At 38.1% G+C, this 21,045-nt stretch overlaps 1 protein-coding gene across 1 annotated transcript in view; it reads right to left on the minus strand.

Moving 5' to 3' along the window:
* Positions 1–21,045, minus strand: part of LOC139741820 (tryptophan 5-hydroxylase 1-like) — a 147,532-nt gene that overhangs the window by 99,910 nt on the left and 26,577 nt on the right. Inside the window, exon 2 of the mRNA XM_071652404.1 lies at positions 7,724–7,840. Coding sequence (XP_071508505.1) covers positions 7,724–7,840 — 117 coding nt within the window. The remainder of the gene's footprint in view (positions 1–7,723; positions 7,841–21,045) is intronic.

Here is a 21,045-nt window from a genome sequence, read left to right on the forward strand (position 1 = left end):
CCCGTGTGAATGTTAGTAGTTTTGTTCACCGGCGGAATGTTATTTTCGAGAATTGCTTCCAAGAGACCAATGACAACCAAATTCATGAGCATGCATTCCTAGTAAACAAGTCATCTTGACCCCGTTTACAGTGCGGGGCTGGGCCGAGCCGCGGCCGAGCCCAGCCTCAATTGCGAGGCCGAGCCCCGCAATTCTGTCCGTTTACATTGCCGGGCTCGGCCGCGCTTTTAATTCAAACCTTTCAATATTTTGTCGTAGTGGCGCTCTGGTTGTAAACAAACGCAATTTGGCATAGTCTGGTTTTCAGACCCTTTGCCAACTGGATTCCATGGCGACGAAGTCGCCGTTCGGGCAAAGGCCTTTGCCGAAGGAAAAAATCCTTTGCAGGACAAAACCACCTTAAACTATATTAGTTTTCGATGTTGAGGGGGTTAATATCCTGAATAGCGAAACAGTACGGGCAGAGGGTTTGGAAGCCAGACTAAAATTGGCCGCGCATTTGGCCCAGTTTGCGTTTACACTGACAAAGGGCCGGGCTCGGCCGTGGCCGAGACCACCTCCAGAGCGTGGCCAAATGCGCGGCCAATTTTGGCCCCGCATTTGGCCTTTTGCGCGTTTACACTGAAATGAAGGTGGGCTCGGCCGCGGCCGAGCCTCACACTGTAAACGGGGTCTATGTCACCTGTGTTTGCCTGTTTCCAAAAATGGCTGAACAAATTAACGTAAATTTTCTTTCCTTGATGAATAACGGAGTATGTGATTACCAACCAGCTGCATTGAATTTCTCTTTAAAGGGATCGTATAGTTTTGGTTGAGACCTGCTTTCAGGTTTCTAACATTTTTTGGTGAGATAATGACAAATCTCTAAATAAGTATGAAAGAGCATGTAATTCTATGAGGAATTCAACGTTTATTTGATGAAAATTGGTTTTGAAATGGCTGAGATATCCAAAACAGAGCGATTCTAATAAAGTGTGGGACCCACATTTTATTACGATCGCTTTGTTTTACTCTGTTTTTGGATGTTTCAGTCATTCCAAACCTGATTTTCATCAAGTAAACTTTGAATTTCTCTTAAAATGGTATGCTCTGTACTATTTCATAAGTGTTTTTCTTGGTATCTCGCAAAAAGTTAAAAGCCCAATTCTCATCTCCACCAATACTGCAGCATCCCTTTAAACTATTCTGACTGTGAAGAAGGTGACAGCACCGACTTTATTACATTATCTTTATATACAAAAACCAAAGAATTAAAGCCTGACTTAGATACCAATGATGTTTCCGCCCAAAATGTATCCTCAAATTATCATTTGGAAAAAGATATCATCTCCTTATCTCATTCAAACCCTAAAGATGTTTTTGTTTCACATATTCATATTAGAAGTCTAAACAAAAATTTTGACCAACTACTTTTTATTTGTTAACGAGTTGCAATTCAGACACACTATTATTGACCTTAGTGAAACATGGCTAAAGAAGACGTCACCTTCTTCCCAACTCACGATTAGTGGTTTTAATTTACTTACCAATCACAGGACCAGTAAGAGAGGTGGTGGAGTAGGTTTCTATGTCACACGAACTTTCAATTGTCAGTTGCTACATGAATATTGTATTATTTCAGAATGTCTTGAGAGTATTTTCATTGAGGTTATAACTCCATACAAAGGAACATTATTCTGGGGGAAATTTATTCCCCACCTCATTCCAACCCTTCTGAATTAATTGAGTTAGTTCACGGACTTCTGTATGACAAATATTTTGCAGAATAAGACATATATTATAATGGGTGACTTTAATATAAATCTTTTTAATTGCAATGATACTCCAATCTGCCAAATTTCCTCAACCGTATGTCGTCAAAATCTTTTATTCCCCTTATAAGAAAACATACTCGTATATCTGATGCTACTTCTTCTCTCATCGATAATGTATTTATTAATAATTCATCTCTTGATGTTACACCTGGTATTGTTGTATCAGATCTTTCAGATCACTTCCCGGTATATGCACTCGTTTCCCAGTTCTTCATCAGAGGAACACCAACTCATATCTCTGGTTTTCGTGATATGTCTGAATGTAATCTAAATGGACTTAGGGAGGGATTGAGGTCAGTTGACTGGTCTCCTATTTACAGTTCTAGAAATGTAATTGCGTCTTTTTAAATTTCTATGAATATTTCAACAACAAATTGTAATAGTTATATACCACTAATAAAACGATCTAAATCTAGATCAAATTATAGGAAAATACCAAGACAACCATGGATCACGAGATCTCTTTTTAAGTCTAAAAAAAGTAGATTATATTGTAGATACCGTAAATCCCCAAATGTTTCAAATAAATCTTTTTATTTTCGTTATCAAAATACGCTTACATCCACTTTACCTACAGCTAAGCAACAGTATTTCTCCATCCAGTTTGACAAATACGTTTGATAGAAAGAATACGTGGAAGGTGATTAACACAGCTTTAAAATCCACTGTTGTCAAAAATTCCCCAAATTCCATTTTTAAAGACCGTTGCTTAGTACATTGTAGATGATCCAGGGGCGTGGCGGATGTATTTAATGACTTTTTTATTAACCTGGTTTAGGGATCATCTTACTGATAGAAAGCAGTATGTTTAAGTTAGTGGTCATGGGTCCTCCATGAAATCAATTACATGTGGTGTCCCCCAGGGTTTCTTACTCGGCCCGCTATTATTCATCTTGTACATAAATGATCTCCAAAATTCGTCAGAGATTCTTTCTTTTATATGTTTTGCAGATGGCACAAATTCATTTCTCTCACATCGTAATTCTAATACGCTTATTCATATATTGAACAACGAACTGAAACTTGTTCAGTCCTGATTCATGCCAACAAGTTATCACTAAACATTGATAACACATGCTATATGCTGTTCCATAACTCTTTGCAATCTATTCCTGGTCATGTCCAAATTAATGACATTAATTTAACAAAGGTTAACAGTATTAAGTTTTTAGGACTGCATATTGATAGCGATTTATCTTGGAAATCTCACATCAACTTTTTGACCAAAATTTTATCTAGGAATACAGGAATTCTAAACAAACTGAAAGATTATTTCCCCACCAATATATTGCAAATTATATACTCAATTATGATTTCCCCTTACCTCAACTATGGTGTTCTGGCATGGGGTAACACGTCCCAATCTTTGCTTGACTCCCTTTCCCTTCTACAAAAGCGCGCTATTAGAATACACTGTAGTTAATGAGACTGGGTATTTATCTCATACAGATGAATCTTTAGTTTTTGGAATTGTCAGATTTGTTTCATTACAACCTAGGGATATTCATGTATAGATTATCCAAAAATGATCTTCCTGATATACTTTTTTCTGCATATGTTTGTGCATATTCTGTTCATAATTATCCCACCCGCCAAGGCGACCCGAACCATTTTTGCGAAAAAAACAAAAACAATTATGTATACAGGGCCGAAATACTGGAACGATCTCTCCGTAGAACTCGCAGGTTGTTTGTCATTGTCGACCTTCAAATACAAATTAAGAGGGAATTTGTTGAATAATTACATTGCGTAAGTCCATTGAAATTTACTTCTATCTTGTTTATGTGCCTTTTGCTGCTGTGTTGGTTGTTGTCATTAAAATCAGTTAAGACTCTCTGTTTGCGCTCTTAAATTCCTCCACACCAGTACCCTTTTTCGTACCGTAAGACTTCGGAACGCGTGAACAGCTGGCTTTGTTGTATTTTTTGTCAGTGCGGCTGGCTGGTAATTCAAATTCTTATCTTAATGTTGGTACTTGTATGCTTACTCTTTAGGGTTCCCGTGTCTCTTCCCAGGACTTGCATGTCGAATTGGACCTCGTTTATAGTGAGTGAAAGTGCCGGGCTCGGCCGCGGCCGAGCCCGACGTTCATTTCACAGTAAACGCGCAAAAGGCCAAATGCAGTACCAAAATCTGTCTCGCATTTGGCCAAGCTCTGGAGGTAGTCTCGGCCGCGGCCGAACCCGGCCTTTTCTCACTGTAAACGCAACCTGGGCCAAATGCGGTACCAAATTTAGTCTGGCTTCCAGATATTTTTGTTTATATCAGTTATTGACAAAGTTTTACTCTTATGTGGAGATTGTTAAACAAGAGGATTTTGTTGAATTGGCAAACCGCCAAAATCAGGCTTCTTTGGTTCATTTTGTTTTGATCTGTTCTGATCAAGTTCCTCCAGCTCCCATATGATAAATCCTTGTCCCTCCCTAAAAGCTAAAGTTTTCTACAAATGATATTTATGTTATTCATGACGCTCATGAGTATTGAGCAGATAGGTGCACTCAGGGTTTTGTCGGGCATTCTGGCCCTTGGCACAATATATCATTTTCTTTTCCACACATGGGGTTCCTCCTTGCGCACATTAGTCGTTCGCTGTTTGCTTACCATCACCACGTAATTCAGTGAAAACTTTGCAGCTGTTATGCCTCTCTGGCACCATCAAAATATTAGCCCTTTTTGTACGGAACAATTTCAGGTATAAAAATTACAAAATGTAGACCAAACTCTACTCTGACAAAAGAACGCGTATTGTGGTTCTTTAATCCCAGTTTGAACTTGCTGTGAAACCAGCTGTACCAGATATCTTGGCTAGAGTACGATATAGGCGTGCCAGCACTGAACCCTGCAAGATCGCAGATGTGGTTGAATAATTGTAAGACTACTGTTTTCTCTACATGCAGAAGTTTTGAACAGTAACAATCAGTGGAAAAGACATGCCTATCTCAATCGTAATGTGATAGTGATGAAGAAAAGGTTGCTGAGATTACCCAGCATTACTCGTCTTAATCTATGAACACACTGATTGGTCATTTGGTTTATATGGATGGTCTTGAAGACATTGTTGAAGACACGATTTGGAAATTGTTATACTTGTATGTTTCATTTTCCTGGAATATGATGAAATTAAATAAATAAATGAATATACAATTGTACATATATACACATGATAAATATATAGGCCTGTAAATGATACGACAAGTAAATGCATAAATCACAAGTAACAACCCGCAGTTAACAAAAACAAAAAGAAACACAAATAAACCCCCTCCGAAAAAATACAAGCAAACAAACGAAAACTTGAAATAAGGTAACAGCTAATAGTCCAGGGCCCCGTTTTATCAAAAGATAAATTTAACGTTAAGTCAAGATAATCTATGATTAACTCCTCATATCAACTCTAAGTCCACTTACTATGATTAACTTCGAGCTAAGTTAAAATCCGTTTTATCAAGACACCCACAGTTGGAAAAAAATTTAACTTCCTCCAAAATCAATTATAAGTTTTCTGAACCGCTCCAAATCCATGATTAACTTAACAGGTGATAAATATTAACGTTAAGTAGAAACAGTCTAGGTAGACTCAATTGGACATAAGGCAATTTAAAGAAGAAAGATGACTGTCACACTTTCCTAGTCTAGCTGGGGTCTTGTCACAAATGTTTGTCTGTTAACTGCTCACTTTCTCTAACATTTAGTTGCGTTTCTTTCATGTAATAATGGTCTTTTCCTTGCATGAAATTCACGATCGGCACGCATTGCTTACGCGACTGCTGCACGCAAACGCCCTAGACAGCAGTCTCAATCCCAGCCTGCGCGCCCGGCGCCTCGGCCCGCCCGCAGTGATTTCTGCCGTGCGTAGGCCTACGTAGAGCTAGTTCGTCAATAGATACTAATTAAGAGTTTAGTAGGCCTAGAATATTCAGAAAATAAAGAGTTTAATTCTATAGCACCGAGTACGACAGTAACTTGAGATCTAAGTTAGGGCCTTAGGCTAACCAGATAGGCTTAACGTTAGGCCCAAGTAACGTCATGTTCAGCGAATCGTTTGTACTTACCGTATAAACACGTACGTTACACAATGTACTGCAGATTAGAGCGTCTAAGTCTAACGTGAGAATTTTGACATGTTGATGTAGACTTGCGATCTATTCATTTCAATTCAATTCAATTTATTTCACATCTTTCAAAAAAAACACACACAATGATAGACATACATGTATGTATAAAATGTACAGAACAGAACACAGAAATATACACAAAACAAGGCATAAACAGTACAAGAACAGTTACAGTGAAGTATAAACACAGTAAAAACAGTAAGATCTGCAGCAGATGTGTGGGAATGACAAAAGGCCATTGGCCTGTCAAAGGTCAAACCCTTGATGGACTGCATCTTATAAGTTTGCATTTTTAAGAATTGTGTTTAAATCACAGAACATATGGCCGATGGCCAATCTGCGCCGTAGAGGTAAGAACAAGCTACTGTATAGTCACCACACTCTCACAAGTTTCCATAATCCTACACGTAGTAATTACACACACAGGACTTCAGCCTATTGAAACAATGCATAGGCCCACACGACCTTCACCTCGGACAGTCAGTTACTGTACGTTTAGATCCATGTCAATGAATTGTACTTGAGTGTAAATATAGATTTACTGAGATCCTACGTAGTGCGCGGAATCTTTGCGATACGCGCGTACGCAGATTTTCGTCGAGCTCGAGATGTGCTAGATCTATCGACCTACTTTCTTCAATACAACGCAAAACGGCGTATTTTGCGGTTCTGTTGCAAACTTATACTTCTAATTCAGCGGCTGTAGCGCTAATAATACTGCGTCGCACTAGCAGACTACGCTTCCGTGGCCATGGCAAACAATCATGTTTTTGTTGTTTGTTTGCTTAATGTATCGTATCGTTTTTAAGCAGACAGTACCGGGAACCAGCCTCGTCCCGTGTTTTTTGTTTTGACTAAATCAATAATTAAGACATGGTGATGAGCTCTAACTATAATCGACTATTAAGTCTCTTCGTAAAACGGAAACTTGCAGTTGATTTAAAGTTATAGCGGACTTCAAGTTGGATAAAGTTAACGTTGATTTCACGATCAACGCTAACTTTATCTTGATAAAACAGGGCCCAGAGGTGCTTACCGCTTAATCGGAAGGTGTTCGGAGACAAGTTTTCCTCCCGTTTAAGCTGTGCTCCCGCTCAAGCGCTGGCTGATATCGGCCCATGCAAACCACACAACATGAAGCCCAGTATATGGGCATTACACTGAACCATGCACACTTATCAAACCCGCCGTCAACCACAGCAACAAGTACATGCGCTCTACGACACGCAGACACAAAACGGCGATAAGGAAAGACACCCCAAAAGTTTGGCAAATGCATCATTGGAACACACCTTCATTCATTTGATTCACAAAATAAGCCTTTTAGAATTATAGTTTAAATTACACCCAGTCATGATGCCTACCCTAATAGTGCGTAGAAACAGGCAGCTATGCTAACTTCTACACGCTATTATAACATGTTAACATCATGTACATTACGACACTGATTGTGACGATCGTACGAACACATCTAAAATTTGTTCTCCGTAAATAAGGAATTTACTTTACTCTACCATATCCTGCTACTAGGCTCCAATTCGTCAGCTCATTTTTCCAGGTTCTCATCATGATGTCTCTTAGCATTTTTTTCTGCCTTGTTGTATACCCCTCTTGCTTCTTTGAAATTCTGTCTGTTCTCTTCTATGTTGCTTTTTTTTTCTCATTTGCTTGTTGTGCATGTGGTATTTTTTTCTCTTTTTTTTTGGGGGGGGGGTTACTTTATCGCTTCACATTTATATCATATTCTATGAGTTACAAAATGAATGTGCACATAAGCGTTGATAGACGACAAACCTTAAACATCCTCAGTACTTTTGCCAGACCACTCAGCTCATTTTTGATGAAGAGAACCATGGGGGCGTTAGTTACCACGTCCCACGATGACATGCGTCGCACAACAGCACGACGATCCTGAAATTACGAAAATGGTTAAGTGTGAATTCTACCGATTGTTGAGACGATGTTAATTTTCCCAGTGTTATGTCAAGTTAGATATTTGGCCTAAATATTTTTTTCAGTATATTGCCCGGAGACATATCCCGGACCAGCACACATGACTCTAGTTTTCCGAAAATGGTGAATGAAACAAGGACCCCGTTTACATGACAACGGGCCCGTCTGCCGGCCCAAGGTGGGCATAACATCTTGAAATTTGCGAGGTTTTAAACCAACGGTTTCCGCCCGGCCTAATTTAACACGTATATGTATTGTATCGAAGTGGAGCTTTACATCTATTAACAGATATTTTTCGGGTGGCATATACCTCGGGCACGTGTCTGTTTCACTCATGTCCATATGGAATCTGCTTAGAAATTACGCATTCAGTGTTAGGTAGAGTCTAACTTGTTCTGCACGATTTTTATCTGGGCCTTATACTTGCACAGGGTACGCGTCAAGGTACCATGACATATGCTCCTCCGATAATTCTCCGAAAATTGAGGAAACTGCTGCACAAAAAAATACTCCGCCGATATTTGCTCCGTCGACATCTTTCTTCGAAGATATCACATTTGTTCCGCCGGCGAGTGCTCCGCCGACTCTGCCGAAGATTGAATTCTCAATGAATTCATAGATGCCTTTATTGATGCTCGATTTTCTTTTTTTTTTTTTTTTTGTGTGTGTGTGAGACCAAAGATCCTTGGTGAGACTGTAATCTGGCAAATTTCAATATCATTCAGAAATCATTTTACACAATTGTTCTTTTAATCGATGCTTTAAAAGAGATGGAATTCGAGTATAGTCAATAGTAATAATGTAATTCATTCAAACGCTTCATTGGTTATACTATCAGAAAATGCTATAATAGATATAATTTAGTTACTTGTTCAAATTAACAATATAGTTACCAATAAAAGGGGACTAATATTTTTTTTTGCTTCGAATATCTCAAAAAGCACAATCTCTTAGCTCTTGCAACTTTCAGCACTTATGTTTCATTAGCTCAAGGTGCTACGAACTTATTGGTTTAGTGATCCCTCAACGGTGATGTCATTATGACGTCATTTTCTTAAATCACAACTTTGTCTTTAGCTCCATTTCTAGACGCTATTTTCCATTGAAAATGGGCAGATGCATATTTCATGTGACGACCTATATTTTCAAAATAAAAAAAATGTCCTATCGCTGTTGTACGCGCGCGTCGAAATTTTGAAATGCTCCAATTGGGGTTGGGGTCAGACTATTTTGCGCGAGCACACAATGTGCGCTCTGCGTCATTCGCGCGTATCTGCTCGTCCGTCAGGCTAAAACGATCTTTTCAGTTTAAATGTAATTGTTTTTTATTGAATTAAGAATATTTTTACAGAAATTCAAGTCTATCCGACTCGGGCTCGTTAAAGTTGAAATTCCATGCTTGCGTCATTGGAAATGTATATAATGCAAACGTTTGGGAAAATTAAAATTTCATATTCGTCTTTGCTCGTTAGGATGGACAATAACCCCAACATATTTTTGCATAATTTGAAGGCGGATGAGTAGGAAATGTCAGCTAATGGGTCTACAAGTCTTGCAAAATAATCTAAAGTAATCAAAGTCCTGCATGAAATGAAAAATTTGAATCTTTGAGATGATGTTAGCAGATTTCAAATTCATTCGAGCGTTCCTCTCTTATCCTTCATCAATTTGTATTCAAATTTCGGTATGCTGCAGCTTATTAGATTCTGTATCGAAATTATAAGGTAATCACTGTTATCCAATGACATGACAACATCATCGCGAAAAAAAAAATCGATTTTGGTTGCCCTTGTGAAATTTGACCAACTTATGTGCTATCTCTTTGCCCAACCAAATTCTAATGCCAGTTAATATGACTGTGTTAATTGAGTAGTAGTTCATTTATCTTGTGAATATCTTCCAGATTTCGAAGTGTTGTAGCTAATACTTTGAGCTGTCATAAATATTCCCTTTGCTCTTTGATTAGTTGTTTTCCTTACATCTAAAATTTGATTGAAATTGAAATTTAAGCGTCAATACAGGTATATTTTTGCAATAAGTCTCTTGTGTATGCACAACCTGTAGCTCATCGTTCGCAAGATACCATATTAAATTTCCTGTTCTTTGATGGACATCTAAAAAAGAATTGCATGGCCAATCGTCTCCAATTGCGAACGATGAGACACCAGGTGAAAACACGAATGCCATTATCTGTGACGTAGCCAAAAAACTCAAGCAGGAGCTATAATGAAATGTAACATATGTTTGAAAGTAGTACGAAACAAGAATGATAAGTACCAATGCAAATGCGGCAATGTGTGCCATGAAAATTGTGTTTCCGATGTAGATGCAGACAAATCGTCCTCTCGGACATGGTTATGCTCCTTCTGTATGGCAGCAGAGTTCCCATTTAACCAGACAGTAGATGATGATGAATTCCAGTGTACACTGAAATCTTTTTTTCATAGCAATTTTAACATTGATACCTCTAAACGTAGTGTTTCTATTGTGAATGTCCTCTCATTTGATGAAAAGGATATTGAACTGATGGCAATTTGGAAGATTTAGACAGCCCCTGTTACTATTACTTCAGTGACACATTTAATGCTAAAGCTTAGAATTTACAAATGCCACACACCTTATCATTTTTTCATTTGAATGCTCGAAGTCTTGCCTCAAAATTCCACCGAGTTCAAGATTACCTCCAGACTTTTAACTCATCAATTCAGTATATATGCATTCACCGAAACATGGTTTGACGAAAGTGTTGCTGCGATGTACAATTTAGCTGGATATAACTTTGTTCATAAAGCAAGAGAAAAGAGAGGCGGTGGTTGTTGTCTGTATATCCAAAATGATTTCGCCTTTAAAAACCGATCGGATCTGCAGTTTAATTCGGAGAATGTTGATACCATGTTTGTTGAGGTTGAACAGGCGTCCAGAAAAAATGTCATTATCGGCGTGATTTACAAAGCTCCAAACACCCAAACAGATGAGTTCACTGACATGCTACGCTTGTGTCTAAGTAAAACAGCACGTGAGAATAAACCATGCTACTTAATGGGGGACTTCAATTTTGATCTTCTAAAATATTCATGCCACGGTGGTACTACTGAATTTTTGAATGTGTTTAATTCATTCTGTTTTAGACAAATCATAACCAAACCCACTCGTGTAACAAATCATTCCTGTACATGTATTGACAACATTTTTACGAATGTAACTGACAAATCAATTTTTTCTGGTGTATTATACACCGATATTTCCGATCACTTTCCAGTTTTTCAGTTCACTCATGATGGGATACATGATAACTTTGTTAAGTCACCACGGGTTTCCACACAACTTTGTATTTCATCCCTTACTGAGGAACTTAAGTAAGTTGACTTTACAGCTGTAACAAACCAGTCAGATGTTAATTCTGCGTATGATACATCCATAGATATTTTTACCGGTGTTTGCAGGAAACATACTAAATCTAGACATAAAGATAAAGACAAGAACGGGCAAAGAAACCTTGGATCACAGCTGGTATTCCGCGCTCCATAAATACGAGGCAGAGATTGTATAAGAGATATTTAAAGACAAAACAGTTGTATGATCACAGGCGTTACGTGCGTTTTCGTAACAAGTTAACCGATGTTATGAGATTCTCAAGAAAGTAGTATTATGCACGTCTCCTGGAAACTAATCGAAATAATTTGAAAAAGATGTGGAATGTTCTGAAAGAGTTACTCGGTAAAAACACACACAAACCTTTGCCTTCTTTTGTTATAAAACATAATAAAAAAGTGTTTAGTGAAAATGAGATTGCCAATAGTTTTAACGATTACTTTAGTCATATTGGTAAAAATGTCGCCTCAAATATTGAAGCCTCAGAAAAACATTTCACATCTTTTTTTAGCTCAGATAATGTTATGTCATTATTTATGTATCCAACTGATGAATGTGAAATTCCAGAATTTTTTCCAGAATCGATGAAAGTCAGTAAAGTAGTTCCTGTTTTTGAAAGTGGTGATGTCAATGCTCTAAAGTCATTTCTAAAATGAAACGATCTATGTCCACAGGTACTGATGGTATTAACTCCAGTGTTATAAAAGATGTTATATCATTTATCTCGATTCCTATCACACATATTTGCAATTTGTCTATGTCAACTGGTGTTTTTCCAGAATCGATGAAAGTCAGTAAAGTAGTTCCTGTTTTTGAAAGTGGTGATGTCAATGCTCTAAGTAACTACCGACCTATTTCCCTTCTTCCAACGTGGTCGAAAATTATTGAGCGCATTGTCTATGATAGGCTGTACAACCACCTGACCACCCACAAGGTGCTAACGAACAAACAATTTGGTTTTCGAGCTAACCATTCAACTGAATTGGCGTTGCTTTATGCAACTGAATTGCTCAATTCATTCTATGATGAAAAGAAACTAGGACTGGGTGTTTACATTGACCTCAGTAAAGCTTTCGATTGTGTTGAGCATGAAATCCTTCTTTACAAACTTAAACGGTATGGTGTGAGAGGAATAGCTTATCAATGGTTCTCAAGTTATCTTTCAAACAGAAAACAATGTGTCCAGGTTAAAGATTCTCTATCTACTCTTGTACCAATTTCAATAGGGGTCCCCCAGGGAAGTCTTTTGGGACCTCTTCTCTTTTGATCTTTGTCAATGACCTTCCGAGAGTCTCAAAGTCACTCACAATGATACTTAACGCGGATGATACCACCATCTTTTTTGCAGATACAAGCTTAGATAGACTTTTGTCTGTAGCAAATACTGAGTTAGAAAAGGTTTCAAACTGGTTTCAAGCTAATAAATTGCAACTCAGTGTATCAAAGACTAAGTATATGTTGTATAATATGAAGAATAAAACTGCCTCTGCAGACGTAAAACTGAAATTCAATAACGATGATATTTCACAGGTTGACAATGTCAATTTCCTCGGTTTAAGTATTGATCAGAAATTATCCTGGACCAGTCATATACAATATATTTCCCGTAAGATAAGCATGAATATTGGTGTTCTGCATAAGCTACGTACTATGTTACCATTAAATGCCCTGCATGCACTGCACAACACCACTATATTACCTTACTATAACTACTGTAACCTCATATGGGGTCTTGCATCTGCCTACCTTTTAAAGAGACTAGTGGTGTTACAGAAACAGGTTATTCGCCTTTGCACTGGCTCACATTATCGTGCGCATGCACATGATCTATTTCGACGCCTCGGCGTCTTATCTCTGTCTGATTTGGTTTTGTACAAGACTGGAATTTTTATGTAAGTTTATTCACAATACACTTCCATCTGTTTTTATGGATTATTTCAAACGTTGTAATGAAATTCACTCAAAAAACATACGGCATCAATTCAATATTCATCCATTCTGTTTCCGAACAACTCGTGCCCAACAACAGTCGATAAGGTTTCATGGATCTAATATTTGGAACTCCGGAATTCCGGAAAATCTTAAAAAGCTGTCTCTGAACAATTTCAAGAAAAAATTTCGATATGCTCTAGCCTTCTCCTCATTTTAGTCAAAATAGGAAATTTGAATTACATTTCTTTATTATGTATCTTACATGAGCTGCAATCGGTAATGTCTTCTCGTACTATTTATACGTATCTTTGTAGTCTCGTTCTATACCTCGTTCTGTTTTGTTTGCTTTGCTTCATGTGATGTTATTTGTTTTGTTTTGTCCTCTGTCTTAGTATGTTTTATTCTCTCTATGTTCCCTTGATATTATTGGTAATTTCTGTTAATTTCAATTTTGTGCTTGTTTTAATATGCTTCATTCTCTCTGTGCTCCTTTTATCATTTGATATTATAATGTTTACATTGCAATATGTGTATAATTTGTTTTCAAGGGTACATTCTATTTCAACAAGCCTCTGGCTTTCTTAGAACTGGGCCTGCTACATTTTGTAAACATTTTATATCGAAAGGATTTTTATTACTGAATAAATGTATGAATTGAATTGAATTGAATTGAATTGTCAGTGAAGCCGGGAAAGCTGCCACTGGTAGGGCAGTATGTTATTGGACTCCCTCGCTCCTCCACTCACAAGCTATTTCAGGGCCTGTATGACTTTCGAAGGATGGCAATGACAAAGAAAAAAAAATTATTGGCCCTTACATTGACTCCAATACTGTCTGGTTGGCTCGGAACAACGTCCATGTTGTCTTCCTGCGTGCATGTCGTTTCTTACACATCTTTTGGTTCAATTAATTCTCTCATTTGACGTCACTTTATCCTCTCCTTTTACATTTCAAAGTAAAGCTTTTCTCTCAAGTGATGAGTTGTGTTATTTTTTTCAAAAAGCCTGTCTTCAATTCGCTGGTTTTGCTGCGGTATTTTAAAGAAGGTTTTGCCATCTCATTTTGCGCTATTATTTTTGTAACGTGTGTATCTCGTAATCATCGGAGTATTGGTACTCTTTAATTTGTATGCTGAGGTATTTAGCTGGAATTATGATCTGATTGGAGTGGTTGTTAAAAGGGATGGTCATACTGGTGGAGATGGGGAATGGGTTTTTAACTTTTTGCGAGATACTTACAAACCAACTTCGAAATAATACAGAGCATACCATTATAACCGGAATTCAAGTTTATTAGATAAAAATCGATTTGGGAATGGCTGTGACATACAAAAAACAAGGTAAAACAAAGCTATCCTAATGAAAGTTGAGTTCTGCTTTTCAGTATGATCGCTCTATTTTAGATATCTCAGCTATTGCAAAACCAGTTTTCATCAAATAAATATTGATCCCCTCTTGGAATAACATCCTCTTTCGTATTTTTTGCAATCATTTTCAATTCATATTTCATAAGAGGTTTCTCACTATCTCGCCAAAAATGTTAGAAACCTGATGCTAGGTTTCAAACAAAACTACACAATCCCTTGTTTGGCAAAGGACGCATTCTTTTTTTATTAGCGATTGCATTGCTAATTACTACAATGCTAGTGTCAAAGTTGGTTCGCTGAGCACGCGTTTCAGCCTTTCGTTTCTCTTCTGCCACTCTTTTGGTTTTTCCCTCCCCGTGAATGAAGAACTACAGCAGCAACAAAACACTTCATACTGCAGCAAACCAGTACAAACCAGTACTATGTGCTGATGTAACAACCAACATATCTACCTCTCTTAAGGTAGCATAGTCTTAGTAACTGATAACCAGATAGTGAAAGTGAACGCTAACATGGTAATAATCGGCAAAGTGCTGGGAGGGGGGGGGAGGGGTAGGAGGGGGTCAGTTAAACAAAAGAATGTACCTCACGCGGATTCTTCGAGTTCCAAATAGAATATAAACAAAACACGTGGCTACTTCATGAACTCTCTTTGCGTGGGAGCAGCGACGAAATGTCTATGAAGCTGTTCAACGAATGATTTCTTATGATTATTTTGCAAAGTTAAGTTGCTGCAATATTGGGATTCATGAAAAAGAATTCTCGGTGTGTAACGTAGATGAATTTGACCTTAAAAGTTCTTACTGATGACAGTTGAATTACAATGGCCATCTCATTATGGCATGAGAAATTCAACATTTCAAGATTTAAGACTTAATAAAAAACATTACAAAAAAAAGATCGGAAGATTTAAGAATTTTTTATTTCATTTTATTATTTTACTTGGGACCTACCTAAACATCATCTTGTTATCATTATCACTGCGTTTTCGGATCACGTAACCAATGAAACATTAAAAATGAATCGATGGCTTATGACCCGAATTTACCCAGTTTTCATCTCTTTTTCATCTCATTCATTCATCTCATTTGATAAGAAGGAAACAATAGTTGTGCAAAGTAATTTCTAAATGACATCTTGATGTCGCCAGACTAACACAGATTCACGAAGACTTTATGAAAAGCGAACATTATGATTTGAAAAGCACTTGGGAATTCAACAGAGAATTCAATCATCGGCGGATCAAATGTGTTTTTTTTTTGGAAAAAAAAAACTGTGAGAAGAGCGATTGTCGGCGGAGCAAATGTGTCACCATGAGTCAGGAGCAGCGCTAAGTGCGTGGAATAGGAATTCTATCCACTTCTCTGTAAAGGCGGTGTTGTTTTTTATATAGTTATAGGATATTTGTAAATGATGTATTCTGCGAGCTGGCTATCTCTCACAACTCTGTATACTTGTCAAGTTTATCTAGTAAAATAGAAGTATGGAAGTATATGAATATAAATATATATCTTGCAATTTTCCACGTGTTGGAATTCGAATGTTGTAATTATAAGAAGAAAGAGTCTCAAGTACGCCATGGATCCAACGAGAAGTTTTTTTATTACAAAATTTCTGTCTGCCTCAGACCTTCGCCACTGATGAAGGTCTGAGGCAAAGTTTTGTAGTAATTAATTATTGTTTTATAGTAATAAAATTAATGCCCTGTCACTGACCAGGGACGCTTACCTGGAAGCATTAAACTGCACATTACTTGAATATGAGACCATTCTGAAGCAAATAATTTTCACACAAGAATAGATATATGATGTACTCTTAAATGAATCCCACAAGGATTGGAACAATCATCCCTCAGCATTCTCACTGATTCCCACTGATCAGTTACTAGCCATCCCCTTTAATATGATTAGGATTTATCAGCCTTAATCTTTGTTTCAATGAGCTGTTACTGCTGTTACTTCCGAACTTGAATCATGTTTATCTGAAGGGAGTTTGTAATGCGAAGAGTATCTAGCCTCTTTCTCATATTTCTCAGAATCTTTCTCATTCTCTATTCGTCTGTTGTTTCGCGGAGGCGATCCAAGTTACCCATAATAGCCCAGTCAATATGACGAATTTGTGTAAAAGGCCGAAGAATTACAATGCAAACGTCTTAGATCTTGGATAAACAGCCAGTCCCTAAACTTGTACAAGCTGTAGCTATCTCCTCCTCCATTCTATTGTTATCATACTGGCATCAATTGCAGTATTATGGTAGACTGGACAAAGATTTAATTCTGCTATCAGGCAACAAGTCACTGGCCTGACGTGATGCTATCTAAGCGGTGATATACGCACAGATGATATGCACTGCAGTGCTCGCGAAACTATATCTATGGGGAGCAAAGTGCGCCGTAGGAAAATTCTGTCACGAAATCAATTATTTCGCTACAAAATTAACTACTGCAAGTGATTTCGTCACGATATTAGCTGCTGCCCTTTATTTCATCGCTAAATATGTAATTTTGAAATTCTGATATTCAAGTGTGAATTTCGTTTAGGCTGTCAGTTACAAACTGTAACCAAGTTTAATTAATTTGTATATCCCACAGATATGGCAACAACTGGTACTGAAGTCCTACATAACGCAAAATCATTATTTGTTTGATGACGGGTCTTTGGCCCGCCGCCTGCTCTGAAACACACATGGTTGTTGATATCATGATATTATTTTGGTTATTCTTCGTGCTTCTGTCAAGTACGGATGGTTTAGGATATTAAGTGACACCATCCCGATTTAGGTGGAAAAACGTACACTCGTCATACACGAATCACACTGAAATGCAATGGTTTACCGTTAACATGCAAAACATGCAAAAACAAAATATCGGCATCTATTGGCAACAAAGTCTTCCGTAACACAACATCGTCGTTCATAGTCAGTTCTTCGTTGCCCTAGCTGCCCAATTAAACTTTTACATATTTATTGTATAAAGCCTTAACTTTGCACATGAACTCTCGATGCCTTGCAAGTCAGGTTGTTTGGCCAGCCCCTTGTCTTTTGCTGTTCTATTTTCCATTTGCTACTCTGAAACACATGGGCCCGTATTCTACTGTAGATCAAGGTTTAAACCCATTTTAGACTCACCTATGGTTTAGCTAGACCCGAGGTTTAATTTGTATTCTGCTGGCGAGGTTTAGTTAAACCCAAGTCTATTTCGGGTTTAAATTAAACCCGAAATAGTCTTGGGTCAAGCCACGATGGTGCCCTCTATGGAAGAAGAAATTCTCCCTCTCTGAGTACTTTTCTCTCCACAAATCCACTTAAATTTATTATTGGCAGTGTATCAGTCACATGAGCGTGACTTTCTTGGATTTTGAATCGTTTTTACGGGTATTTATGTAGAATAAGGGCATGCTGTATTTTTGCTTGCGACGACTCGTGAAGCACTGTACATTACTGTACAGTTTGTGTACGTGTGCGACGCACATCACAGGATACATGGTACAACGGTATCATATTCCTGGCTAGCTAGCTTTGAATGCTCAGTACTAGCAGAGCCATCGCGCCGTGCCGGCCGGCGGCACGGTTGCTGTGTGCGCTAGATGGGACATGGCTTTTTATGTCGATTGAATCGTGAATTCGGAATGGATTGGCGATTGATCAAACCAGGACTTTGAGGTAGGAAATTGAATAAAAGCTTTTCTCTTAAGATTGTCGGTTAATAAAAATGGAAACCATTCTTAAATTTAGAAATAGATACCTAGGCCTATATCAACCCTGTCTCGATATTACTAGAAGAAGTAGATTTTACCTACCGTACCACACTAACCTAACTTTTAATAGATCTAACGTTAGTCCTAACGTTACAATAATGTACTCTAGCTATTCGAATAGGTTCTACTAACGTTAGTAGGACCCTACTCCTAGTCCTAACGTTAGTCCTACGATCTAGGTTCTTGATCTAGTAACAGTTAGTCTGTCTATGCCAAATCGACCTCAGGCTCAACCTAACCTCTAGTCCTACATTGAGTTCTTGGTCTAGTCTTCAGGTTATTTTCATCGTAAAGTCTAGACTAACTACAGGTAGTACTAGGTAGTAGTATTTCTAACATTTAGATCTCGAGTCTCTTCTAAGTGTACAAGTACTAGATCTAACATGTTCGTACGTAGTAGGCGTATCTCATGTGTACTAGCGTGTGGCCGGCAAGCTAGCTGCTGTACGTATCCAGGCAGCCACTCGTTTAATTGTGCCATTGCATTGGCATTGATCTGTGTGCTGGTACCCTTACCAGTCATCGTTAGACTCGATTTAAACTCGACATAAACCTCCTCCTTGGTAGGTTTAATTTAAACCCAATTTAATTAATTTAAACCCAATTTAGACCACAGCTGGACTTAGTAGAATACAAATTAAACCTGGGTTTAAACCTGGGTCTAAACTGGTGGTTTAAACCCAGGTTTAAACCCCCCAAAACCCACTTTACACCCAGGCGTGGGTTTAAACTCGGGTCTAAGTTTTTAGCAGAATACGGGCCATGGTCGTTAATACGAAACATTTTTTCACCCTTATCATGTCACGTGCTACAGGCCACTTTGGTTTGGGGCACAATGTATGTACCATCCTGACCGCAGTAGAAAAGCTTATCAGCCATTCATAATCTATTTGAAAAGTGAGGGTAAACGTGTACAACATATTCCATACGGTATCTCTTGGCAACAGAGTCTTACGTACACACCATCGTCGTTCAAAGTCTGTTGGTCGTTGCCTTAGTTGCCCCATTAAACTGTTACATATTATTTATAGTATAAAGCCCTTGACTTTGCACAAGAACTCTCAATGCCTTGCAAGTCAAAAATTATGTTATATTTACTTTTGAAGCTGTATGTCCAATGTATTTGTATACATAGCGACATGATTCAAGATAACAAAACTTTACGTAATAGTAGAACTGATTTTGTTTTCTTTGCTTATGTCAATCTTATTCTACAATTGAATTATACTAACTTTTGAAGCTTTGGGTCCAATGTGTTTGCAGACATAGCGACATGATTCACGATAAGGAAATCTTATGTATTAGTAGAACAGTCTTTTTTATGCCACTCTTGTCCAAAAACTAAATGCGTGTTTTATATAGAACAATTCTGTTTATTAGCCACTCAAAATAATAATTGTATTAAGTATGTGGGCTACTTAAAAACTTGGCAATGAATCACGTTATGTAAGACCAGGCGTCCACTAGGGCGCCGACAAGACGCGGACAAGACCCGGAAAGCAAATTCGGTATTCCGCACTCGTTCGGCAACCTGTCCGCACGTTCCTGAAAGTGTCCGCTCACTGTCCCAAGCATGTCCGGGCGTTTCCGCACCTACGGGAAAGAGAAAAATTTCTGCGTCCAAATTTTGATCGAGACCAAAATGGAAATGAACTTCCTGACACCTTCGGCAACTTGTCCTGACATTGTCCTCAGGACATCCTCCCTCTCCGGAACCCTTCCGCTCCTTCCGCAAACGCTCCTGAAAGAATCCCGCAGTGTGGGGAAGCTTCGCGGATGAAAGCGGAAGACATCAGGAATGTTTTAGGACAGCGCGGAGCCGATGCGGATCTATATATGCAAGTGTCCAGAACCGATGCGGAAATTTTGTGATCAAGACATGAAAGAGTCAACACGTTCCATGAGCGAAATGATTTTAAAAGTTGAAGAAATAGATCAATGCAGCATTATGTCAATGAAACGCAAAAAGACCAATAAGGGAGGCGAGGTCCCCATGCAAGCCCCACAATCAAAAACCTCTCTTCCGCTGATTATCAGCATTTTCCAGTCCCAAATGAAGGAAGTAAAGCAGAAGGCTGTGGATATTTTGCCAACTGTAACTAGGAAAATGAGGAACCAGCACTCTCCGCTTCGAGTAAACTTTGGGGTTATTTTTGCTTTCTTTTCAGAAGTCATTTTCATTTGAGGGATTTTTAATAGTTGCCCTTACATCTATACATAGTGCATCGTTTAGTTCGCTTTAAATGTGACCGCCCAACTCAAACACCACAAAAGTGGAACTAGGTCATTTTTTATTTGCATAGGGCCTATATACTTATGTTAAAAGTAGGACCTACTACGAGTATGTTATAAGCTTGAAATTTTTTAACTTGTTTGATAACGACCATCCTAAAGGGACCAGGGCCAGTGCTCGTTCGTTCATTTTGCTTCTCAAATCAAATCAAATCAAATATAAAAATGAATTACATCAATGTGACAAATTTAAGCCAAACATAATCAAATGACAAAGGAGCAACAAAAACGTTTCTACATTACAGTAATATGCTTTAGAGTGGAAAGAAGATGTGAGTGAGTGCTGTGCGAGTGCAATAGGTGAGTTGAATGTTTTTGTTGGGGTCATTTTATGATATATGATTATTCTTCAGTATATCAGTATAATAACACTAACACTAACACTAATTCAGACCAAAACATAAACAAACTCATATCAATTATCATACTCTATTTTATTAAATAT

The sequence above is a fragment of the Diadema antillarum genome, unplaced genomic scaffold (genome assembly GCF_040938485.1).
Source record: "Diadema antillarum isolate AM-2024a unplaced genomic scaffold, OU_Dant_1.0 seq00000955_RagTag, whole genome shotgun sequence".
Lineage (NCBI taxonomy): Eukaryota > Metazoa > Echinodermata > Echinoidea > Diadematoida > Diadematidae > Diadema > Diadema antillarum.